Source organism: Sturnus vulgaris, chromosome 13 (genome assembly GCF_052056855.1).
Source record: "Sturnus vulgaris isolate bStuVul1 chromosome 13, bStuVul1.hap1, whole genome shotgun sequence".
In the NCBI taxonomy this organism is placed as follows: Eukaryota; Metazoa; Chordata; class Aves; order Passeriformes; family Sturnidae; genus Sturnus; species Sturnus vulgaris.
This window is the reverse complement of record NC_142255.1, coordinates 20,153,998-20,178,564: the sequence shown is the minus strand read 5'-3', so window position 1 is coordinate 20,178,564 and position 24,567 is coordinate 20,153,998. Positions and strand designations below refer to the sequence as shown.

Genomic DNA, 24,567 nt, shown 5'->3' with positions numbered 1-24,567 from the left:
CTTTCCAAGAAAGAAAACTGACTCACACAGGATGGCCAGCACTGAAACGCTGGATTTTGGGTAAGTGCCCCAATATGGAGCAAGTCACAGAATTGGTTTGGGTTGGAAAGGACCTGAAAGATCATCTTGTTCCACCCCTGATGGCCAAACCCATCGGTTTTTTTCCCCAAATAAAACTGATTGCATACAAATAGAAAAAACTTCAACAAACAATTAACGTTCAGGACGGCTGAGAAGTTTCATCCTCAGTCCTGGCAGCAGCAGCAAGAAGAGGTGACTGTCCCTAAGTGCACTGTACCTCGTGTGTGACAACGCTGTCCACGGGCAGCTCAGCCAGGGCTGCCACCTCCCGAGCCAGGCTGAACATTCCCTTCTCCTGCAGCTGCTGCAGGATGGAGCTGCACTCCCCCTGGAACGCCTCCAGGCTGCAGGAGCTCAGCATGGAGCTGCTGATGGGGATGGACGAGTCCCTCAGGGCCTCGCTGAGGGCACAGAGTCTCCTCACGAAGGGACCTGGGCCAAAGAGAGCCAAGAGCTCAGGAGAGCCGGGTCTGACCCCAGGCAAGGCTGAGCTCCCCCGCAGGAGCCAGCCCTGCCCGAGGGGCTGCGGTTTCTCCTGTCCTCACCGTCCAGCAGGAGATTCTCTGCTGCAGCCAAGAGCTGCAGGAGCTTCCCCAGCTCGTACTGAGTGCGGCACTGCTGCAGCATCAGCTGCAGGACGAACAGAGCCTGCGACTCCAGCCACGGCAGCGGCACCTCGGGGGCTGCTCCTGCAGCTGCCAGCTGTGGGGTGAAGGGACACGGTCAGGGACAGCGACAGGGACAGGGGCAGGGACACGGTCAGGGACAGGGACACGGTCAGGGTGCTCCTTTTCTTGCAGCTGAGCTGTGCATTTGGGTGGGAACAGGAAGGGAAGGAACAAGGAGCTGCCACTCCCCAGGTGTGCTGGACCTGGGACGTGCCACAGCAGGGTGACACCAGGTCCTGCTGATGGCCAAGGGACACGGGAGGGGGGATGGATGGATCAGCAAAGGCCAGGCAAGAGAAATTGTCAAACAGTCCCTGACACTGCTGGATCTGCTCTGAAGGGGAAGGGAAATGAGGTGCCTGAGCCTGGCAAGCATTCCTGACACGGAATGTCAGTCAGCAGCACATCCAGGGAACCAGGGATGGAAAGGATTGTTAAAAACACCCGCACTGAGGGACAATGTTTGACAGGGTGAAAACACTCTGCTCCTCCTAACTGCTAAATCCCACCAATGGCATTTAGAGAAAATCCATTTCCTTACTTTGCTGAGGCTTTCCTGAAATTTGTCCAGTTTGGTTTTAGCTTCGTTGTACTTTTTACAGTTCATGCACAGTTCATACACCTCCAGGATGTGCAGCAAAGGAGAATCCTTTAAGACACAAAACCAGATGATAATAAATTCCCAAAAGTACCTCAATAAATAAATCCTACTTTGAAAAATCATCTCTTATTTCATTCAATAAATGCAGAATTTGTCTTCCTCAGCAGCAGAGCAATGAAGTTTTAATTCATTAAAATTGCATGCAAGGTTGATGTAGGAAGAATTTCCATTTTGGGAATTTCAGTGGATAGCCAGGTTATCCTTAGCACAAAGCAAGACAGAGAGGGATTTACAGCCCCAGGTGGTGTGAGACATCAAATACACCCCTGAAACCACATTCCCTCACCTTTAAAAAGAGCTGGAAGCCATTGAGAAGTGTTTTACTCTTTTTCTTCCTCAAGAAGACTTTCCAGATGGCAGCAAGGTCCTGCAGGTCCCACTGGGGACTCTCTGGCCAGCTCGGGGTGTGGGCAGTTGCCTCAGCCCTGGTGGCCTCATCCACAGAAGTGATGATCCAAACACAGAGGCAGGAGATGAGGTTTGCACCCTGCAAGTGCCACAAGGACGGGTTGACACCTCCCCTGCTTGGTGACAGGGGTCACACAGAAACACAAAAGCAGATTTAACAGGACCAGGCACTGTCATTTCCTAAAGACAAGGCAGTGCACACTCACAGGGCAGCAGGCTGCCAGCACGCTGAGGATGGGGCAGTGGGCCCTGAGCCCTTCAGCCAGCAGGTCCCAGCAGGGGCTGGGGCTGTGCTGGCACTGCAGAAGGATCTGGAACAGGCTCCCTGCAGGGGCTCTGCCAGCAGCACCAGGATCAGCACTCAGCAACCTCCCCAGGGCCAGCACCAGGTGATCCTGCAGCACAGCAGGGAAATCCTGCAGGAGGGGAACGACCTGTTGGGAAAACAGCACCAAAAACCTGTGAGACACAGAGAGCAGAGGGCAGGAGGATGGAAGCACTGAATACAAAACACAAATACAAAACACTCTTCAAATTCAGTTTTTAGAACAACTCTGGAGATCTAGAGAGGAAAAAGGGTTCTGTAGGTGTGAATTATTCTAATGAAAGATTGAAGCTCATCCTTTTCCACGAAGCTCCAATGTGTCCTGGAGAGCCTCAGTTCTGTTCTCTCCTGCAGTGCAGCAGCAGAGCATGGAAAGGCTCTGCTTGGGTGCTTTTGTGGAGTTACAGATTCTCCAAAACAACAAGGAGATCCAAGTTAAAATCCTGGAATTACCCAGTTAGCTTCCTCACATGGCTTTTCCCAACTGCTTTTATTGGAGTATTTTATTCATTTTTAAATCGCGTTCAAAACCAAAAGTGGAAAATTGGAATTCTCAAAAGTTTAATTATCTTTATCAAAAAATCAATTTGAGTAGTGAAAGGAAAGATGACTGGCTTTACTACAACTTAAACTGAACACCTGGCAACTCTTCAATTAAAAAAAAAGCAGTAACTACTTGAGTTTAAATTAAATTTACAAGTGGGGCTGCCAGGGAAGGGCTACAAGGGCATTGACATCCTGGCAGAACCACAACCCAGGAACTGCTGAGGCTCCTGCTGTCTCCACACTGGGATCTCCTCTGGCTCCAAGACTCATTTCAGTGCACAGAGAGCTCACCTGGGCTGGCTGGTGGCCATAGAGCTGGGCCTGGATGAGGAACTGCAGCCACTCGTTGGATTTGGCACATTCCCTGAGGAAGGACGTGCTCAGCTCCAGGTCATGGAGCTGGCAGAACTGCATCACCAAGGACCACTGCCTGCTGGACTCACTGCATGTCCTGCATGCAACGTGGAGAGCTTCAGATGCACTGAATGCAATAGTAATTCTGTATTTTTATATTTTTATACATGATAATTATAGTAGATATTATTTTATATTTTTCTATATTAGTTTTACAAACGTATAATTTTATATTTTATAATATTTGCAGCAGATGTTCAGGTAGGAAGTGACCCTGGGAGCCAGACCCACTGTGTGCAGCCAGGTCACATCCCCTGGCAGCCCCCACCAAGGCAGGCACTGCCCAGTCCTGCCCTCTTTGGATTTACCTGACACACAAATAACCAAAGTCAGTGCCCGGCCTCCATTTCCCAGACAATCCCTCAAACCAGGCTGTTCTCACCTCTTTATTCCTTGCTGATCAATGGCATTCCAGAAAGCCTCTTCCAAGGAGGTCAGAACTGCTGCTGCTGCTGCTTTGTCACCATCAGCCAACTTTGTTAACTTCTCAACTGTTTAAAAGAAAACATTCCCGAGCTGCTCCTGGGATCAGAGCCAGGGCAGCATTTCCAGAAGCAGCCTCCTAGTGGGGAAAGCAGACACCTGTGGCCCTAGAGTTACAAATCCAGCTTCCTGAAGTTATTTCCAGGATGAATTTTATCTCCCTACAGCTTTGAACACTGCAGGTGTAAGACAGGAACTGTAAGACAGTTTTCAAATAGGAAGGAGAAAGGAGATTTGGCAATGGGCTTTGTTTAACTCTCTGTAATGTTATTACAGCTGAACCTCTCTAATATCAGTTTTGGGCAGCTGCTGGACAGGGTCTGTCAGATCCTGATAGAGGCTGCATCAGCTCCTGCCTTCTTTGACACAACAGCATCAGAATGCACCTTCAGAATGAGTGAAAAAGCAGGAACAAAAGAACAACAAAGTTCTGAGAAGCTTTTACTGCACTGCTGAGCCACCAGGCAGCATCTCGGCATCCCTCCCTGCTTCTCTTCCCAGGAAATGCACAAAGCTCACCGAGACACCCTTACCCAGGGGGTCCCTGTGAAGAGAGGCCTCGCTCCTCGAGCTGGGGCTGAGAATCCTCCTGGCAGCTCCCAGCTCCACCCGCAGGCACAGGCTGTCCAGCCCCAGCAGCTCCAGGAAGCAAACACAGGCTGCAGCCACCGAGGGGACACCGAGACAGGACAGAGCCACAGCCCGGGCCTGCTGGGCTGCCTGCTGGATCCTGGAAACAGCAACACAACAGGGCTGAGCTTAACCAGAAACATCACACAGGGCTGAGCTTAACCAGAAACACTCACAGGGCTGAGCTTAACCAGAAACATCACACACAGGGCTGAGCTTAACCAGAAACATCACACACAGGGCTGAGCTCAGCCAGAAACATCACACACAGGGCTGAGCTTAACCAGAAACATCACACACAGGGCTGAGCTCAGCCAGAAACATCACACACAGGGCTGAGCTCAGCCAGAAACATCACACAGGGCTGAGCTTAACCAGAAACATCACACACAGGGCTGAGCTTAACCAGAAACATCACACACAGGGCTGAGCTTAACCAGAAACATCACACACAGGGCTGAGCTCAGCCAGAAACATCACACACAGGGCTGAGCTTAACCAGAAACATCACACACAGGGCTGAGCTTAACCAGAAACATCACACACAGGGCTGAGCTTAACCAGAAACATCACACACAGGGCTGAGCTTAACCAGAAACATCACACAGGGCTGAGCTTAACCAGAAACATCACACACAGGGCTGAGCTCAGCCAGAAACATCACACACAGGGCTGAGCTCAACCAGAAATATCACACACAGGGCTGAGCTCAACCAGAAACATCACACACAGGGCTGAGCTCAGCCAGAAACATCACACACAGGGCTGAGCCCAACCATGGCCAGCACCAGTGATCCCCAGGCACACAAACACTGTGAGGTTCATTGAACCCTCAGAGCCATCAGTATCAAAGGTAACTACAAGCCAAAAGTTTTTTTTTCATATTTACAAAAAAAAAAATGTGGGTGTGAGAATGAAGGCTCACACGTGATGAGCAGAGTCTGCAATTTAACACTTTTATCGAAAATTAAATTGGAATTTTAGTGGAACAAAACCAAGTGGGATTGGCATTCTAATTAATCAAACACCCCCTCAGCAGCAGGAACCTGAGTCTGACCTGCAGATGGTGCTTAGAGAAAAAGGAACCCAAAGGGTTTTCCCACTGAAATAATCCTGTATCCCTGCCTGTTAAACCTTTTTGCCCCAGTTTTACACAACTTTTGCCTCAGTTTACACAAGAGAAATCTGTGTGGAAACGATGGAGAGAAACAAACAGTGACTAATACACAAACCAGACACTCCAGAAACAAAGTGATTTTTCTCTAATTCCCACACTAAACACAGAATTTCATGTATTCAAGCAAGATGTGTCACTTGACTGTACCCTTCTGAACTCCTGATTTTAAAGCTGCATCCAGAACATTTAATTCCATCATCCCCCAGTGCATTTCTTGCCTTGCTATTTAAACTAAAGAAGTGTCACCATTAGGAAATGTCAAAGAACAGGGGCATCATTTTCCCACAAAGTCATCTGGGGGCTCAGGTTCCTAAAAGAGGAGCCCACCCACGTCTGACCTAACTGGAATATTCTCCTCACTTCCCTCGTGCAGATTTTACTGAGGCAATTCCTCAATTATGTCTGGGGCTGAGTTTCTGAACTTTCAACCACGCCTGAACCTTATACTAGATTCTAGGGACTTTTTACTCTCTTAATGCACTTAAAACATATTCCTACTTAAAGACTTCTACTATTCTTACTTCTCCTTGCTTAAATCTAAGACTTCTATTTTCTATCTATCTGTATCTGTGTGACTTCACAATATTTCTCCTTGCTTAAAACTAAGACTTCTACTCTGTATCTGTGTGACTTCACAATATTTCTCCTTACTTAAATCTATCCATATCTGTGTGACTTCACAATATTTCTCCTTACTTAAAAATAAGACTTCTACTACTTTATATCTATGTGACTTCATAATATTTCTACTTAATACTAAGACTTCTACTTTATATCTGTGTGACTTAATAACTAAAACTTACTTTTCTACCTCATGTCTGTGTGGCTTAATGTATTTTGATTTCCCTAAAGGCTCGGATTCAATGCCCATCAAGCCCAGCTCCCTTCAGGAGATATTTGATTTTTAGCCTTGAGGACAGCCACAGCTGCACTGCTGATGCCTGGCTGCTGTGCCAGCCCCCCCTGGCCCTGCTCACACACTCACAGCTGCCTGGGGGCTCTGCTCCTGGCCACCTGCTGGCCCAGGAAGGTGGCCCAGGCGAAGGTGGGCCGGCCGTGCTGCAGGTAGAAGAGGAAATCCAGGCTCTCCTGCACGCCGTGCCTGCTCACCAGCTCGGGGCTGCAGCAGTGGGGCAGCTCACTCCAGGCATCTGGGAACGAGACAGCAGCGCTGTGAGACACAGCTGGAATCCACATCTGTAACGGCTTCAGCCACGCGTGGCTCTAATTCACACCCGGGCACATCCAAAACCTCGCTGGAAAAATCACAGCTCTGCATCCCCTCAGCTAGGCTTTCAAAGAAAACATTGTTTTTCTAGCTTTTATTTAGAAAAAAAGTTCTGCCCCTGAAGATTTTGCTGCAAAAAATCTAGAATTCCAGTTCAGAACTCTATTTTAGTGAATTACGCTTTTTTTCTTGTGGAAGAAATGGCCTTTTAAAGTCGTTTTAATAATGACTAAATTTATGAATTACTGAAATTAATTTAATTAATAATACATTTAAGTAATTTTTTAGAGTAAATTCATCTGCCAAACAATTCCCCTGGAATGTATTTTATTTTAGGTGCTCAGGTTAGGGAAGCAGGAAAACCTTGGCAGGGACATACCTGACACAGCAAGAGTGTTTGTTGACTGCCAGCCAAACAATTTCGTGGGATCAAAGGGCATTAATGACTGAAAAATCAGAAACAAAATATATTGAGGAGCTCAAGAATGTCCTGTAACTGTCAATTTCTACTTCTCTTACCCTTATTAACACTTTCAAATTGAAATGTTGTGATTTCTGCAGTATTAAACACCTTGCCCACTGAACACTGCAGGAATATCCCTCTGGGACACTGCAAACTCACAGGGTACAGAGACCTCTTGAAAAAGCAGCTCAGGATGAAGCTGGGAACTTCAGCTCCACATTAAAGATCCCAGAAAAACAGAAAAACTCCTGGCCCCCATCCCCAGGCTTTAGCTGCAAACAAAACTCTCATTCCTCGAGCCCTGCCAAAATCCCTTTGTGTACCTGCAGAAGGTGGTAGAGAGAGATGTCAGGAGGCAAAATTCCATGAGCAGAGCAGGGGGGAAACAGAGCAGCCTTGAGCTTGGGGTAAGGGGTCAAGGCCATCTTCAAGAGCTGTGGATCAACTTTCTTCAGAGGTTTTTCTGCATCCTCATTCTGAAGGACCTACAAGCAAGCAAGCAAAGTTAATCAGGAGGAAACTGCATTCAATAAAAATAAAATTTTGGGCTGTGCCAATCTACCTCAGGGGAATTCGAAATGCAGTGACAACACAGAAAGCATCACCTTCTTTTCCTGTAAAATGCTTTTAAGTTTCATCACCCCCATCTTCCCCAGCACCTGATGCTGCAGGTGACTGCAGTGCATCAGAACACTCTGGTCATCCCCTCAGCTCAGGGGACATTTTCCTGTCAGAGCCACGAGTGCAGGACAGAGGGACCAGCAGGACAGGGGTCAGGGGGGATCAGGAGCCCCTGGCAGTACCTGGTCGATGCCCCCAGGCCCATAGACAGTGGTGGCCAGGGCCAGCAGGGTCCTGCCCTCCAGCAGGATGCTGCTCACACCCCCCTGGCTGCTGGGGATCAGCATCTGAGCATTGGCCAGACTGGCCTGGAAAATCATCTTGGGATCTGCAAAGGAAACAAAAGTGACATTTAATTCCATGCAAAACCAGTGTCAAATCATCAATCCCACACTACAGCTGTTCTCTGACTGTGAAAAATGCTGAATTTTCTACTTTTTGCTGTCCATATTTTCCTCACTTTGTCTATAAACACAGATAAGATGAGCCAAGGTTACCAAGCTTTCCCTGTTCAAAATACAGTTTTGCCTACACAGATTCACTGGGGCTGAGCCCCAGAGTTCAGCACTGGAGTGCTTCAATTTTTTATCCTACACTGATCACACTTTCTAAAAAAAGCTTCACTTGGGATTATTTTGGGCTTTTGTTAATGTGTGACTCTGCAGAGGATGGAATGTTAAAAAAGTGCAATGAGTTAGGGGCACCAGTTCTATAAAGCAAACACATAATCCAAGGGCAGAGAAACCAAAATGCACCACAGGGATTAGAGGAAGGTTTAATTTTAATGGGATGTGCATTTTCTTATGAATTCTCCTTCTGTTCAACCTGTTGGGAATGTAACTGAACTGGAGGCAATGATGATTATACACAAATTCTCATTTCTCAGATCTTTCAGTACAGCTCAAGCAGGAATTCCAATCCAGATTTCTGAGATGAGGAGGGGATGCACAGGGAGGTGAGTGGCCATGGCCAGTTTGCAGCAGAGCAGAGGTTTAATCCAGCTGTGCCAACCCCTGGGCTGGGGCAGGAACATCTGGAGGGAGATTCCTACCTCGGGGATTGCTGGCAACCCCTCGGCACTGCACGAGGAACTCAAACCAGGGATGTGCCTCGTGCAGCTCCTTGTTATCCAGGATAGGGCAGCTGGAAGGGGTCAAACTGGAAAGAAATGAGCAGAGAGTGAAAATGCAGGGCTGGAACCAGTGATGGAACACAGCACTAAAGACCTGGAGCATCTCATGGGTGTTAGTGCCAAATACAAGTGGTTAGGCACACAAGCAGAAAATTAACTGCTGGCTTCTTTTCTGCTCCACTTCTACATTCCTGATATAATTCCAGTGTGAGACTGGAGTTTGAGCTCAGGAATTTTAATTGCCAAGTATCCATTAAGTGGGAAGGATTCATACAGCTCCAATACCTAACACTGGTCCCACCTTCAAACCCAACCAACCCCAGTTTAGGTGGAAATTTCCTTATCTGTGAACATATCAGGAGTCAACTCCCACTGTGCTTAAGAAAGTTTCTGAATTCTGCAAATTCTGAGTTTCTGAAGAGTGACTTGTCTTGGCTCATTTAGAATTGCATCACTTACAGCATTACACTAATTACAGCTCTAATTGTTTCCTTTCATGACTGACACACAAATTAATATTAAGACAATTTGATAAAACTTCAAAACACAGCTTAAAATCTCACACACTATCCCAGAGTTTCTGTAAAATGCCACTGCCAGGGCTGAGGAAAACCCTCCCCACCAAGTGCTCAAATGAATTCAAAATCCTTCTTTAAACCTGGGATCCCTGTTGGGATTTGAGGGAAGGGAAGCTCTCCCACCTGTAATAGTCCAGGTAAGTGTAGAGCAGGTAGTGCAGGCTGTGCTCCAGGCAGTGCAGGACAAACTGGCCATGGAAGTCCAGGCCACTGGCAGTGCTGGATTTTGGAACAGGGTGAGGATTCTGCAGGACACCCCCCAGGCACGACAACCTCTGGAGCAGGAGCTCAAAATCTTCCAGCTCAGAACGGACGAAAATTCCTTTTCTGCCAGAAAAAAAGCCCAAACATTGATCACACAATTCTCTCTGACAGCTTCTGCTGGGTGCTTCCAGCTCAGAATTAGAGCAGACCTTTCCCTCTCAGGGGTTAATTCCACACTGAGGCAAACACAAGGTGCCCAAATCCATCTGCTGTGGCTACCCCAGGGCACTGCACAGAACGAGGTGTGGACAGGAGATGATCAGAATCTCCTCCCTTGCAGTAAAGTGGCAGCAGGAATAAAAACAGAGGGAAACATCCACGGGCTGAGGGAGGAGGGCTCGTGCTCTCATGGCTTTTACTGTTTTCAGATAACAAAGCAGAAAACTAAAATCACATTTATCAATGGATTTGTGCTGTTTCCAAGAAGAGCAGAATAAAAATGAATGTGTCTCGAAGGATCTTGTTTCTGATTTTGGCTTCCCACAGGAAGGAGAGCTAGAGGGTGAAGCCCTGGGGGCCCTACCTGGCCAGCTTGTTGAGGATGTCCTGTCTCATGTAGGTGCTGCACAGGGTGCTCCTGTCAACGATGTCAGGGCTCAGGGGGGGCCAGGCAGCTCGGGCACACAGAGCCTGGCCGGGCTCTGACTCCTCAATCCAGGAACAAACACTGAGCCAGTCATGCTGGGCTGTCAGGTGCATCCAGAGAGCCTCAGCACTGCAGCTCCTGAGTTCTGTGTTCCAAAAAGGCAAAGGGATGAAAGCAGCACACACAAACTCTGAGGTAAACACTGGTATTTTCTTACACAGAATTGTGGAATGGTTTGGGCTGGGACCTTAAAGGGCATCCAGTTCTTTGGGCAGGGACACCTTTCACTATCCCAGGCTGCTCCAAGCTCCCTCCAGCCTGTTCTGGGACATTCCAGGGATCCAGGGGCAGGCACAGCTGCTCTGGGCACCCTGTGCCAGCCCTGCCCACCCTCCCAGCCAGGAATCCCTTCCCAATATCCCAGCTGGCAGTGGCAGCCATTCCCTGTGCCCTGTCCCTCCAGGGATTATTTTTAATGAACAGTTGCCAGTATGATGCTGAGACCAAGGACACTGCTCCAGCTTTTGGAGCCTCACTCTGGCAGAGCTGGAAGGGATTGCCCAGTGCAGGGAGGGGGACAGGAGGTGGCACAGGGTGGCATTCCCAGGTGGCCATGCCTCAGGCAAATCCCTTCCAGCTGCTTCCAAACCCTTCCCTACAGGAAGAGCCCATCATTACCCACTTCCACTGACAATAAAAATAAAAAGTAAGCGATGTCTGGGAGTGTGCCCACAGCACTCCCACCCAGCAGCTCTAAGCTGTGCCCAAGAGATCCCAACCCCCAGCTCAGCCCCAGTACTTGCCTTGGCGTGGTTTGCTGGGGAGCAGAATCATCTCCTGCCCCAGCTCATCCCACCAGTGAGCCCAGTTCAGCATCACCCTGAGGCTCCTGCTGCAGCCCAGCTGCACCAGCACTGCCTGCTGCCTGCACTGCTCCCTCCTGCAGCTGAAACTGCAACGAGGCTGGGGTCAGCTCAGAGCCCAGCCCAACAAGGCTCAGCACAGCTCCCAGAGGGACTGACTTGAGGCCTGAGAACTAAAGATCTGCCTTGTTTGCCCAAAGCTGACATAAGAAATGATGAGGATCATAACACTTTTATCATTATTTAACTGTGCAATGATTTTTCTAGGTTATTTAGTTTGCTGTATTATGGCCATCATAGATCAAAACCAGAGCAAACATCTGCACAGGAATAATTGAGCAATAATTCTAATATTATTATTACAAATGCTCCATTTGAAGCAGCAGAGCTCTGTCAGCCTCACAATAGTTTGTCATGACTCACACAACAGTTTGTCATGAGAGAACATGACAGCAACTGCTGCACTAATGAGAAAATGACTCAGTCCCCACACTGCCTCTGATTTCTGCAAACAAAGACCAGGGTGAAATTAATGAAATTAAAGACTGCATTTGTTCACAGAACGCAGAATCCAGCACATTTTAAATCCTATTAATGCTATCAATTAATAACTAAAAGTAATAACTCACATTACCTGGGAAGAGACTGAATCTCTTTATTTTCCTGAAAGGACTCTGAGTAGAAGCTTTCAACCTGATGCACAAAGTCTATCATTTTCTTCTCTTTTTCAGAAAAATAATTTTCTTCTTGTAAGACTTTCACCTTTAATTAAAATGAAAGTGTTACCTCCAACTGCCCCCAGTTTTTATCTATCTTTAATATATTCATGTTGTAAATGCAAACAATTAACCAACTGCAGGAAAAAAAAATGCTGAAAGCAGAGGAGGACAGGAAGACTACAGGACAAATAAGTGACATTTTGACAGCTCTGTGCTTTAACTGTAAATGCCAAGGGACAGGGAAGCTCCAGGAGCTACCTGGGCAGGATGGAGGTACCAGCCCTGTCTCTGCTCTCAAAGCCAGCTCCACCCTGGGGCTTCCTTCAGCACAAACAAACCCAGCACAAACAAATAAACCCAGCACAAACCAAACCCAGCACAAACCAGACCCAGCACAAACCAAACCCAGCACAAACCAGACCCAGCACAAAACAAACCCAGCACAAACCAAACCCAGAACAAACCAAACCCAGCACAAAACAAACCCAGCACAAAACAAACCCAGCACAAACCAAACCCAGAACAAACCAGACCCAGCACAAACCAGACCCAGCACAAACCAGATCCAGCACAAACCAAACCCAGAACAAACCAGACCCAGCACAAACCAAACCCAGAACAAACCAGACCCAGCACAAACCAGACCCAGCACAAACCAGATCCAGCACAAACCAAACCCAGAACAAACCAGACCCAGCACAAACCAAACCCAGCACAAACCAAACCCAGCACAAACCAGACCCACCCCAAACCAACCCACCCCAAACCAACCCAGCCCAAACCCTCCAGGGCTCAGCCCTGGCCACTGCAGCCTTTGCTGCACTCACCAGGAGCTCCCTGATGTGCCTGTCCTGGGTGTGGAAGCAGATCTTGTGCAGCTCCTGCTTCACGTCCAAGCCCTGGCACAAAGAGGACATTTGCTGTAAAATGTGCCCAAAGAAAACACTGAAATGACCAAATCCAGAATAAACAGAGCAGCTTTCCTTCCCAAGCACACGAAGGCTTTGTGACAATCCCTGATGTCCCCCCCAACCCTGGGACACCTCCCCAGGCAGAGCCACCCTCACCCTGCTGGCCAGCACCTCAGCAGTTCTCCAAACAATTCCATTTTCACTCCAATTCCACCTTTTTCTGCTGCAATCAACACCTCCCCAGCAGCCCCAGAGGCTCCCAAGTCCCACAGCAGGTGCAGATGGCCCGAGCTCCTCTCACCATGTTCCTCAGCAGCTCTGAGGCCTCCCTGGTGCTGCCCTTCAGCAGGCACTCATAGGCCAGGCTCAAACCTGTCTGCACAAACTCCTGCAGGCTCTCAGCAGGATGTTGGTGCCTCCTGAAGAAGATCTGGGCTTCTGGTATTTTGTTGCTTAGGATGGCCTCAGCAATGACTTCCTAAAGGGAGGAACAAGGAACAGGCTGATCTGCATCACCCCACGTTGATTTTCTTCTCCTGCACTTCCAGATATTTCCACATAAATAATCTCTTTATATAAACTTCATCACAGTAGTAAGAACTGGGTGACTGATTTTCACCTCTGGTGTCAGTTTTTCCCATTCTTGGCTCTCTTCTATCTCAGGCAGGTCCTCATCCAGGTCAGCTCCTGTGGGCCCTGGAGTCACGGGTGGGCGAGGATATTTCCTCAGGAATTTTCTCAGTTTAATGATGTAATCAGTTAAAATATCTGCAGCCTTCTGCAGGAACTCATCAGGTTCTGCCAAAAGCATCCAAGACATCAGTTAAATGGGAATGAACAGACAGGATTTTAGTGTTCAGCAGTGCTGAATGAATCAATGTGCTGATCAATAAACAGAAAAGCCCTCAGAGGGAAGAGCACATCAGCTCTGTGACAGTGACAGTGACAGCCCAGCACCCCCAGCACCCTGCCAGGACACAGCCACAACCCACAGAGCTCCCTGCCCTCACTGAGGGCTTTTCCTGCCCAGGGACCAGTAAAGGAGAACTGAAATCTTGCATTAATCCAACACATTATTAGTCAGGTTAACTCCAATCTAAAACACAGGGATGAACATCTTTCACTCATTAAATTCTAGTATTTTCATGTTAATTCTAGGCAAATTTAAGCTTTTAATTAAAAGGATTAGCTGTCCTTACTCATTTAAATGATGACACATGACTGGATGTGGCCCAGCAGAGTGCTCTTACCCTCTGTGTGCACAAAGATTTCCTCCAGCTGCCTGGTGAGGAAAGCCAGGGTGAGGTTCAGGAGCTGCTCAGAGAACTGCTTGCTGTGAGGCTCCAGATCATTGTCTTGGATTGCTGAGCACAGCAAATTTAAAGCTGGCCTGAGCTCCTCCAGATCTGCAATGGGTCCAGAAAGAGTTCACACATCTGCATCCTACACACAGCCACGGGAGACAGGGGAGGAAATAAATCTCTGTGCAGCTGCAGGGTCTTCACTTACTTCTCAGGTAAGACTGGGAGGAGCCATCCCCAGGGTGCTCAGAAGCAGGGCAGGCTGCATTCAGACTGAAAACACTTTCCTTGCTCTTTAAAAACAAATCCACCGTGTCCAGCTGGCGATTTTCCAAACCTGCCTGGACAAACGTGAAACAGAACAATTGAGCATGGATTCTAAACCCATTCTAGCCCTGTGCACTTACTGCTGGGATTCTTACTCCATGCTCACTGACACACTACACAGGCAGAAAACCAGCAGGGATTTAACCTCTGTGTGCAGCACCTGAAATAACAAAGTGACCTGGACAGTACCTGCCAGGCTCTGCTCAAAGCCTGCCCTGGATCTTCACCCACAAAAGGTTATTGCAGGAGTATGAAATAAATACTGTGAGAATCAGGAGTCTGAATAAGCTTACAGCAATTCTATAAGAACAGTACAACAAACCCAGAAATCCAGTTCCAAGGATTTCTCTTCATATTTAACATTTTGCAAGAGGATAAAAACTGCAGCAGGAACTGGCAAAATTGCTTCTGGGTCCAATTAAGAGGGAATTTTGAGCACTGCTTTACTCTTTTGTTTTACTAATGTGCATTCACTTCGCTGCTGTATTTCTTCCTTTGGGTTACTCACCATTGGGTTTTACTGTTTATTTAATAACTAAACCACTTCCTTTTGCCCTTAGGTTTAAGCCTCACTTTTAATTGAGTCTAAACCCACACTGACACTGCTAAACTGCATCCAATACTTGAAAGACAGAGAGACACGAGGCAGCTTTGCTCACCTCGAGGGCATGGATGGGAATGGAGCACCTCTCCCAGCCATTGAGGTGACACACGGAATCCACGACCCCAGCACTGCCAAACATCATCAGCCTGGTCAGAAACTCCTCCTGGCTGACACCAAACAGGACCAGGGACACACCACGCTCTGAAAGGCACAACCAAGCCAGAATTAAAGAGAGAGCAGCAACTTTTGCTTTTGCTGCTTCCAAAAGAGTGAGGCAAAGCTGCAGAGGCTCCCTTTGGATTGAACCCGAGCAGGAATGCAATGGAAGTCACCCAGCAGCAGCCAGGTTAAGAAAAAACCCTAAAAACGCCTGTCTGAGGCCAGTTTATGACCCCTCACCTGTCAGCAGCAGGCACAGTGGCTCCTGTGCACTGCACTCCACATGGACACTGCTTCTGCCAAAGCGGGAACACGCCACGTCCTGCGACTCAAAATCCCAGAGCACCAGAGACAGCCCCGTGTCCTGTGCCTGCACCACAAACACAGCTGCAGCTCCAGTCACCAGTTTGCATTCCAGTTTCACCGTTTCCTGGGCTGCTCCCACGGGGATTTGTGCCCAGTGCTGTGCTGCACCCCCAGGGGCTGCACCCTGGCTCTGGAGCGCTCGGGAAGCCGCCCATGTAACAGCCCGGGGAACAAAGGCCACCATCCTCTCTGGATCCTCACAGATTTCAGGATCGTGATCTTCAAGATGGGTCAGAAACTGATACCAAGGCAAATTCGAGTCGTTCACTAGATCTGGAGAAGCTGGTGTTCTTCTTCTCCTCACTCTGTCCCACAGTGAGGATAAGTGTGCCTTCCAGGACCTGCAGAGGGGACACAGGTCCTGTAACACCAGGAGTTACTCCAAGAGCAAGGCAGGTAAAGCTTTCTCTGTTAAGTCAAATGCACTTTAAGCTTATAAAATCCATCCAGCATCCTGCATTTTAACCTTACCATGGCCTCTTTATCTGCATTCAAATACTCCCTGCAGCCAAGCTGAGTGAGCACAGCTGCACCAGCTGACAATGTTCATGTTTAGCATTTTTAGCAAAAAGTTTTCTTTTCTTCACAGAAAATGCTCCATCAATTAAAAAACAGTAGAACAGCATTAATTCCAGAACTGAATCTTTCTTATCTATACATCAAGTTATAATTGACATGATTTATTAGTATCAATGTCTAAGACTTAAAGGTCACTCCCAAGCAGCAATTCCTGTTTGGAAGCTGTTCAATGTTGTATGTAAAGCTTGGCCACCCTAAATTCAAAAGATTTACAGCAGAGTGGGCTGATTTCACCTGTCACAGGTACAAGTGACAAACCAGAGCAGCAGTTTATGATCAGTGATCCAAAGGAGGCCAAGGGCAGCCCGTGTCAGGACGTTTGTCCCCTGTACCTGTCTGTGCGCAAAGGCAGGGACAGCAGCTCCATGCTGTGCTCAGAGCTGGCCAGCTCATCCTCATCCAGGCCCTCTGGAGGCTTCCCTGGCAGATTTTCAGGATCTCTCTTACAGAGTAAATGTTCAGGGAAGTGTCTGTAAAGAAATAAATACAAAATTCCACCTTGCTCGGGTGATGTTTTTTTCACGTTTAACTCCTGCAGGGCCCTCGGTGCAGTTTTCTCTCAGGTGAGCATCAAAACCTGATGTTCTTTGCTTTGAGGTGGACACCACCTCTTAATTACCACCTGGCCCTAATTTATCAAGCTAAACCAGCTCAGTTGTACCAGTTGAGTTTGATAATTCCATACCCCACAGTATTTCTAAAAGGTGCTACCACCCACCCCGGGCACTGAGAGCACAAAATCTTCCTGGAAAAAATATGAAGGGCAAGACAAAGTTGATCTACTTATTAAAAGACAGATTAACTTAAAGAGATGTTATAGGTACAGTTCCCTTTGTGAAAGTGAGAGAGAATAAATTAGAGCAATGAAAGGACCATCTTTAAACAAAGAGGAGATTTCTGCTCTAGCACAGAACTCAGAATGAAAAGCTGCCAGTGAGTACAGACCAAGATGTGGGAGCTGTGAGGGTCAGCTCAGCCCAAAGCCTCCCCTGGGAGCTGTACCTGAAGTAGGTGTTGAGCTGCACAGCCAGGGCACGGTGGCTGGGGGTGGTGACCACGGCCGTGCTGAGGTCAGGGGACACTGCCAGGCCAGCCAGGGGGGACACAGGGGCTGGGCCCTCCCCCTGCCCGCCTGCCAGGGCCACACTGACCTTCCCTAAGCTGGCACCATCAGAGCAGCCAAACATGTCTGCAAAGAGCATCAAGGAAAAGCCCTGCAGTGCCCAACAGAGGAGCTACACATGAGGGGAACGTGGTGAGCTTTGGCTCCAAGAGGAGGGAAAGGCAACCTGACTTTATTGTCCTTTAATGTGCAGGAACAGGTAAAATCCAGGTGGAACTGCCAGGTCTGAGCCCACCCCAACACACAGACCTGATCCTTTCTGTCTGAATTAAGCCATGAGGTGACAGCAGGAGTCAGCCTGTTGTCACACCCATGAATCAAACCCTTTAATCAGTGGGAAGCAGATCTGCAGTGGGGTGCTGGAAACCCTGCACACACAACCATGGCATCTCACTGCAGTAACCAGGATTTGACCACACAACCTTCTTTGCAGGCATCACTTCCATGTCTTTAAAGAAATTTCTGCTCAGCCCTGACAGCAAAGAGAAGCAACTTTGCTCTTGCAGATGATTTTCTCTGATCTCTCCTGCAAAGGATACAAATCCAGCCAGCACTGTCCAAGAGGAACAGGATCCCCCTGCAGCAGTGGCAGTCTGCAATCCTCCCCACAGCCTCTGCAGGCAGAGCCAGGGACAAGCAGCCACAGTCACAGGGCGAGTCCTGCCCAGCAAAGGTCAGGTGCACAAGGATAAACTGGTTGAGCAGAAGTTTGCACTTGTTGTTTCCAAAAGACAGAATCTTCACAGAGAGAACTGAAGGCACACCTGTAAATTTAAAGATATTTAAATTTCGGGTTACAGCCAGCTGGGACTTTTGATTTGTAAAGGAATCCCAAGGAAATGACAGCTCCATTCCATTGTCCCAGTCACCACCCTAACAGATGGTGGGATTGTTTTCAATCTCACTTCCTGTGCCAGGGGCAGTAATTCTAGAACAATTTCCCAAAACTTTTTAGGTGGCTTTTTCAGTGGGCAATACTATGAAAAACATTAAAAAATCAGCACAAAATACGATTTCAGTCAACACTGAGAAGAAAAGCTACAAACTTTGGAAATAAAATATTTTAGGAAGGGAGACTGTTTAAGGACATGTAAAACACCAAAGGTTCATTCTAACTGCACACTATGCTAATCATAAAATACAAGGTTAAATGTTTAATTAACATTGCAGGATTATTTATGAATCCTGTCTCTCTTTTCTTCCCATCAGTCCCAATATTAAAATTATAATTTGAGAGAGCAGGGTTGCACATATTTTATTAAAATTCATTTTTAACTTCGTATCACTCAAACATGACCCTACAAGAGTTTAATCACTTCCAACAATGTCACCTTTGAATACAGAAATGTCCCCATTATTTTTCAAGCCCATGAATCCTCCTGATCACACTGGATCAGTGTGGAGGGACCTGAAATTCCCTGGTGCTCAATCCCACCAGGAGCAGCAGAACCAGACCTGCAATATTTCACACATGCAACACATTGGAATTTACTCACTTATGTTTTTAGCTTCAAGGAGCTTTTTAAGTGTCTCTTCCTTACAACTGTGCAGGGAATTCGGGTTGTGTTTTCCATCTTCCACACTGAATTCGTAGACAAACAGGTCATGGCTTTGAGCAAGAGCCAGGAGTTTTGTCTTGTTTGATTGCAAACCATCATCCGTGCTGTCCCACACGAAGCTGAAGATAAAACATTCAGGAAGGTTAAAACATTCAGGAAGGTTAAAACATTCAGGAAGGTTATTGGCTTTATTCCCTTTCCCCATTTCCACACTGAACAGTTCTGGATGTGCACTGATGATGGACAACACCTTCACTTCAGCAGTGAATTCTCTGCTGCCACCCCATCCCTCCCAGCCCTGGAACTGCTTCATCCTTGGCAGGACAGAGCCTGAGGAATCCCAGCTCCTCCTCCTCTGCAGGATCAAGGAGTTTCCATCCTCCTGCATTCTTCACTTCATTCACCCAGGACACGAGGGATGCTGTGCTGGAGGGAGAGCAGCAGCTCTGCCAGGAGGGAGAGCAGAACACGCTGTCCCTTTCCAGACTTTTCCCTGGTTTTTGGAGCGTGCGTGTCACACCTGCTCAGCACGGGGCAGAGCAAACCAGAGAGCAGAGCCACAGCACCGAAACATTCCCCAGCCCTGGAACGGGCTTGGAGCAGCCTGGGACAGTGAAATGTCCCTGCCATGCAGGGGTGGCACGGGATGAGCTTTGAGGTCCCTCCAACCCAAAGGAATTTGGGATTCTGTGAATCTCTGAACAACGCTGGTGTCGCTGGCGTTGCAGACACCCAGAGCCAAAGCGTGAGTGCGGTTCTGGCTCAGCACAAAAGCTGCCAGGGCAGATCTCAAAGCCCCCGTGTGACTGCCGAGTGTCACCGCGGGCGGGGCTCAGGGCACTGTGGCCTGATAGACAAACAAACCCTTCTTGTTCTCTTCGGCTTCTGGGCCAGCTGCAGCGAGCCCAGCTAGCCCAAAGGGCAGCCTCGGTTCCCTCGCCCAGCCCGGCCCGCACTCACTGAGCCCCGGTTCCCTGCAGGACCCTGCCCCGAGCCCAGCCCTGCCCGCACTCACTCAGCCCAGGTTCCCTCCAGGACACTGCCCCGGGCCCGGCCCGGCCCCAGCGGCTCCAGGCGGATCCCTCCGGACAGCAGGAGGGTGCCCAGAGCGTCCCGGGCTCTGCTCAGCCGCACCCGCACCGTGTCCCGCGGCCATCCCGGCGGCTCCCCCGAGCGGGGCACCAGCAGCACCCGCAGCTCCGCCCGGGCCCCGGCCGCTGTCGCCGCCTCCATGCTGCTTCCCGTTCTCAGAGCCGCCCGGTCCGAGCCGCCGCCATCTCGGCGGGGCCGCCCCTCGTTCCGGTCAGCTGGACGGAGCCAGGCCGCGACTACAACCCCCAGCATGCACCGCGGGGCAGCAATGCGCGCTGGGAGCTGTAGTCCCTGCCCGCCCGCCCCTGCCGCTCTTTAAGCAGAATTTTCTTTATCTTTAAGTAGAATTCTCTGTATCTTTTCCCTGGTCTCTATTGCAGATGGATCCCCATGGCATTTCTGTGTTTTCACTCTGGAGACGGGGCTGTCACGGGGTCTCTCTGTGTCCCAGGATCTCTCTGTGAGTCCCGGAGACCCTCCTTGTGCCGGGATCACTCTGTGTCCCCACTCCATGTCCCGGAGCTGTACTGGATCCCGTGTCCCAGGATCGCTCTGTGTCCCAGGATCTCTCCGTGTCCCGGGGGTCCCTCCGTGTCCCCTCTCCGTGTCCCCACCCCGGACGCGTCTCCGCACGGGGACAGCGAGGAGGCAGCGAGGCCACGCCTCTTCGTGGGCGTGGTTTCCCTGCATCTCCCCTCCCATTGGCTCATCCTGACCCCCGCCCCTCATCGCCATTGGCCGCCGCTTCGCCCCGCCCCACGCGGAAGTGCCGCGGCCCGCGGGCCGATGGCGGAGCGCGGCCATGGCGCTGGTGCTGGCGCTGCTCTCGCAGGCGCTGGCCCGAGTGTGGCGGAGCCCCGGCAGTAGCGCCCGCCATGCGCCCCCGAGCCGAGCCATGGAGCACGACAGGGCCATCGAGGTCTACGGTGACTGCACGGGCCGCGGGGGGGGCGGCCCCGGTTTGCCCTTGGCGGGCTGAGGGGGAAAAGCGCGGCGGGTCCTGAGGGGCTCAGGGCGGTGAGGGGGCCCCGAGGGGCTGGGGCAGGGAGAAGGGGCCGCGTTCGGCTTCTTGGGCTCCTTTGTTTCGTTTCGCTCGTTTGTTTCGTTGGGTTCGTTTGTTTTGTTGGGTTCGTTTATTTCTTTGGGCTCGTTTGTTTCTTTGCGCTCGTTTATTTCTTTGGGCTCGTTTGTTTCTTTGCTCTCGTTTATTTCTTTGGGCTCGTTTGTTTCTTTGGGCTCGTTTGTTTCTTTGGGCTCGTTTGTTTTGTTTCTCTCGTTTGTTGGGGCTTCCAAAGAGGAACAACATTAACAGTGCTGGGAAGGGGGGTGCTGGTGAAAATGCCTTTTATGAAATGCGGGGAAGATTCCTTACTGCTGCTCCTTGTCTCGTGCCTCAGATATAATCCGGACTATCCGGGACCCGGAGAAGCCCAACACTTTGGAAGAACTGGAAGTGGTGACAGAAAACTGCGTGGAAGTGCAGGAGATAGGGGAGGATGAATATCTGGTCATCATCAGGTTTACACCAACAGTACCTCATTGCTCCTTGGCCACTCTCATCGGTGAGATTCCTTTCATCCCATCAGAAACAAAGAGCACCAGGTTAATTTGGGCTTGTCTGGATGCCCTTGGTCCCAGTTCAGATTCAGTCTTGCCTGGCTGTGTTGGTCTGACCGGGAATTGCATCTTGAGAACCCAACCACCAATGCAAGCAAACCAAAAACCAAACCAAAATGAGCAAAAAATCCCCCAGATCCAGAGAAATGGGGACATCCATCTGTTTGAGTCTGGGAATCTCTTCAAAGAGAACCTCTCAAAACTCTGCTGGGAAGTGGTGCAGAATCCCTTCTTTGTATTCTCCAAGTTACTTTATTAATTTTATTAATTGACAATTTGTCAGCTCTTAAAAAAAATTAAAACCTTCTCCTTGTCCCGTTTCCCTCTGTGGCTTGTGCTGCTCAGAATACAAAAGGAATTGTCAGTTACATTGATTGTTAAACATGGGTTCTCTGGAAATGCACCTCAGACCTTGAATTTTACAGGAAAATCTCTTCTGTGTTCTGTTTTAACAGGCCTTTGTTTAAGAATAAAACTTCAGAGATGTTTGCCTTTTAGACACAAGGTAAAGTGCCTGGTTTGAAGCCTCTTTTAAATTCCATGAATGAATGGCAACCTCCCTAAATTAAACACAGTGATTCACAGACCTTTAGAGACTCGACCAAAATAATGTGAAGAGTACATTAATTACCTGGGGATTTCTGCAGGTGGTTTTTTTTGGGTGGTTGTTGTGGTTTTAGAGCTGCTGGCTCCACCTCCCACTGAACACTGAAAGGGAGCTCCTGCCACCAGTCCCCTCCTGTGGCTGCAGGGGTGACAGGCCCTGTGTGGGTGGGGGACACTCCAGGAAGGGATGAGTTCTGCTGTTCCTGACTCTGCTGATCTCTCCTCTAGCTGGAAATCTACATTTCTGAGGGCACACATTCCACGGAGGAGGACAGTGAGTAGAGCTGTGCATGCTCCTGCTTTGTGCTCTGCCCTCTCCTCCCCTGCCTTCCTGCCTTAAATTAATCCCCTGTGAAAGCTTGAAAACCAAGTGGCATCGAGGTGTCCCCAAGGCTCTGTGACCACCTGCTTGCTGCTGGTTTGGTTTTGTAACAAAACCCCCTCAGTTCTGGCAGGTGGTGTGTTTGTGACAAAAGGAGGAGCTGCCTCACTGCTTGGTCCTAAAATCCTCACCCCAAAAATGGACGTTTCTCAGGCAGTTTTTGCAGGAAATCTTGCAGGACATGGACGTTCTGCCCCAGTCCCAGGCTGGAGTCCCAGCAGTGCCCTGGGCTCGAGCCTTCAGTGTCTGCCAAAAATGGGGAATTCTGGTTAAACAGCTACAAACTGAACCAGGGCTGCTAATGTACCCTGAATTTCACTCTTGATTTTGGGCTATGCCACCAGAACACCTCACATCCTTTTCCTGAGCTAGAAAAGTGACAGAAATCCTCATTTCTGGTGATGATTTTGTTGTGACCGCGCTTGGCTTTGCCTCATTCCCCATTCCCCCTCCTCTCAATGTCCTTTTCTCCTGAGCACCCCCACGGCCTCGGGGGTCCCTGGGGGCCCCTGACCCTCCTGTCCTGGGGTGTTTTGCAGTCAACAAGCAGATCAACGACAAGGAGAGGGTGGCAGCAGCCATGGAGAACCCGAACCTGCGGGAGATCGTGGAGCAGTGCGTGACCGAGCCCGACTAGGGAGCCTGCCCTGGGCACAGCCCTGCTGCAGCTCAGCAAAATAATAATAATAATAATAATAATAATCAAGGCCTTGAGTTCAATACTTGAGTTCTTTTTATCTTCCATGTGGGTTTTTTTTAAAGAGAAATTGTTTATAAGATAGATTTAAATTATGAGGAATCAGTCTCTAAAGAGCCCGGGGTGTAGTGCTGGAGGTTTGTAATTTTTGGTGTCCAGAGGAATATTTTGTGATTCAAAGCACCACATCTACATTGCCTTCTGAGAGACGTTGTGATATAAATTCAGTTTTGCAAGTTAAATTTCTACATTGTTTCAGTCACTGCACTGTAAAAATAAAACAGATTCTTGTACTGAAATGCTGCTTTCTGGGTCCTGAACTTCTTTTGTTTTTTTCTTAAGGATTAAGTTTAGATTTATATTAGAGCAATTAATTTCATTCAGCTTCTTCGGTGTTGGTAAATTTAAAGCTGAAATTAATTCAGAAAAATAATTTGAAGCTGAAGGACTGGACTAGAACAAGGAGATTTTTACTGGGACACAATTCCTGCTAAATATTTATGCTCTTTTCCCTGTTAATGTTTCACATTTCTGACTCTGGAAGCTTTGCTTTATAACCACCATAGGGTGAAGTTTCCCTGTGGACAAGAACTTGATTCTGCTTTTCCTTGTGACTTTGCTGAGGTGTGGGAGGTGACAGAATCCCACAGCCCCTCCTTCTGCTGGCTCCCATTGTCCCGTTCCTGTCACTGCTCTGACCTGCAGCATCCCTAACAATTCCAGCTGCCCCACCTTTCCCACTGGGGACATTCCCCAGGGTTCCTTTCCATTGCAGCTCTGGATCTGAGCATGGATTTACCTTTCCTGGGACTCGGGCAGTTCCCTCCTGCCAGTGCAGGTGTCCAGGATCTGCTCCAGTGGCTCCTGAGGGATTTAGGGAGCTGCTCCAGTGCTTTGTGGCTGGTTCCAGTTTGGGCACAGTGCAAACATCTGCTGGGATTTCAGGGATTTGTGGCCATTTTTATAATCTCCATAAACTTCCCTGAGGGCATGGAAAGCTGGATGGACTCAGCATTTTAGGGAGAATGTTCCCCTTGGTAAACCAGTGAACTGCTCCATGGCAGAGCAAGGCCCTTCCCCTCTAGTGCCAAATTAGCTGAAAAAAACAATTAAAGGGGAGGGGGGAAGGGGGAGGAGAACAATCCCCTTTTCCCCACAGGTTTGTGCAGGTGTGAAAAAATACTTCTCAACTTCAGTTACTCAGCTTCAATTAAATTTCAGTTAAATTTCAAACTCCTTTGCACCCCCATGGACAAATGTGCCAGCACAGGGGACAGGTCCTGTGTCCCACCCCACTGCTGGGAAGGGGTCCAGGCAGGGAACTCCTGAGGGATGGACCTCAGCTCCAGGGAGCCTGAGCTGCCATTATCTCTTGGCTTCTTTCCTGGAATTTGCTT

The 24,567-nt window shown here is 49.0% G+C and overlaps 2 protein-coding genes across 7 annotated transcripts in view; one reads left to right on the top strand and one right to left on the bottom strand.

The window, feature by feature from the left end:
* Window positions 1-20,055, bottom strand: part of SPG11 (SPG11 vesicle trafficking associated, spatacsin) — a 28,462-nt gene extending 8,407 nt beyond the window's left edge. For 2 of the 6 annotated variants that reach the window (XR_015806609.1, XM_088172764.1), the window contains exons 1-29: window positions 19,792-20,054; window positions 18,714-18,895; window positions 17,757-17,981; window positions 17,097-17,283; window positions 16,427-16,564; window positions 15,390-15,856; window positions 15,046-15,191; window positions 14,268-14,400; window positions 14,009-14,164; window positions 13,378-13,556; window positions 13,060-13,236; window positions 12,675-12,746; window positions 11,763-11,890; window positions 11,069-11,217; window positions 10,203-10,410; window positions 9,539-9,742; window positions 8,757-8,863; window positions 7,888-8,033; window positions 7,408-7,569; window positions 7,001-7,067; window positions 6,379-6,544; window positions 4,120-4,316; window positions 3,486-3,594; window positions 2,981-3,140; window positions 2,025-2,252; window positions 1,697-1,897; window positions 1,291-1,398; window positions 627-783; window positions 299-513 (exon numbers count right to left, since the gene is read on the bottom strand). Coding sequence is in view for 5 of the 6 variants with exons in the window: in XM_088172764.1 (XP_088028890.1) it covers window positions 299-513; window positions 627-783; window positions 1,291-1,398; window positions 1,697-1,897; window positions 2,025-2,252; window positions 2,981-3,140; window positions 3,486-3,594; window positions 4,120-4,316; window positions 6,379-6,544; window positions 7,001-7,067; window positions 7,408-7,569; window positions 7,888-8,033; window positions 8,757-8,863; window positions 9,539-9,742; window positions 10,203-10,410; window positions 11,069-11,217; window positions 11,763-11,890; window positions 12,675-12,746; window positions 13,060-13,236; window positions 13,378-13,556; window positions 14,009-14,164; window positions 14,268-14,400; window positions 15,046-15,191; window positions 15,390-15,856; window positions 16,427-16,564; window positions 17,097-17,283; window positions 17,757-17,981; window positions 18,714-18,895; window positions 19,792-20,009 (4,992 nt within the window). In the remaining variant the exon portion in view is untranslated. Of the gene's footprint in view, window positions 1-298; window positions 514-626; window positions 784-1,290; window positions 1,399-1,696; window positions 1,898-2,024; window positions 2,253-2,980; window positions 3,141-3,485; window positions 3,595-4,119; window positions 4,317-6,378; window positions 6,545-7,000; window positions 7,068-7,407; window positions 7,570-7,887; window positions 8,034-8,756; window positions 8,864-9,538; window positions 9,743-10,202; window positions 10,411-11,068; window positions 11,218-11,762; window positions 11,891-12,674; window positions 12,747-13,059; window positions 13,237-13,377; window positions 13,557-14,008; window positions 14,165-14,267; window positions 14,401-15,045; window positions 15,192-15,389; window positions 15,857-16,426; window positions 16,565-17,096; window positions 17,284-17,756; window positions 17,982-18,713; window positions 18,896-19,791 lie in introns of those variants that run through there. The other 4 variants (XM_088172766.1, XM_088172763.1, XM_088172762.1 and 1 more) reach the window with 4 other exon arrangements.
* A 567-nt stretch (window positions 20,056-20,622) lies between these two features.
* CIAO2A (cytosolic iron-sulfur assembly component 2A) lies at window positions 20,623-23,469 on the top strand. The gene is made up of 5 exons (XM_014887872.2): window positions 20,623-20,794; window positions 21,266-21,430; window positions 21,941-21,990; window positions 22,320-22,365; window positions 23,013-23,469. The coding sequence occupies exons 1-5, from the start codon at window positions 20,671-20,673 to the stop codon at window positions 23,108-23,110; spliced, it is 483 nt and encodes a 160-aa protein (XP_014743358.1). The 5' UTR covers window positions 20,623-20,670; the 3' UTR covers window positions 23,111-23,469.
* The last annotated feature ends 1,098 nt before the right edge of the window (window positions 23,470-24,567 follow it).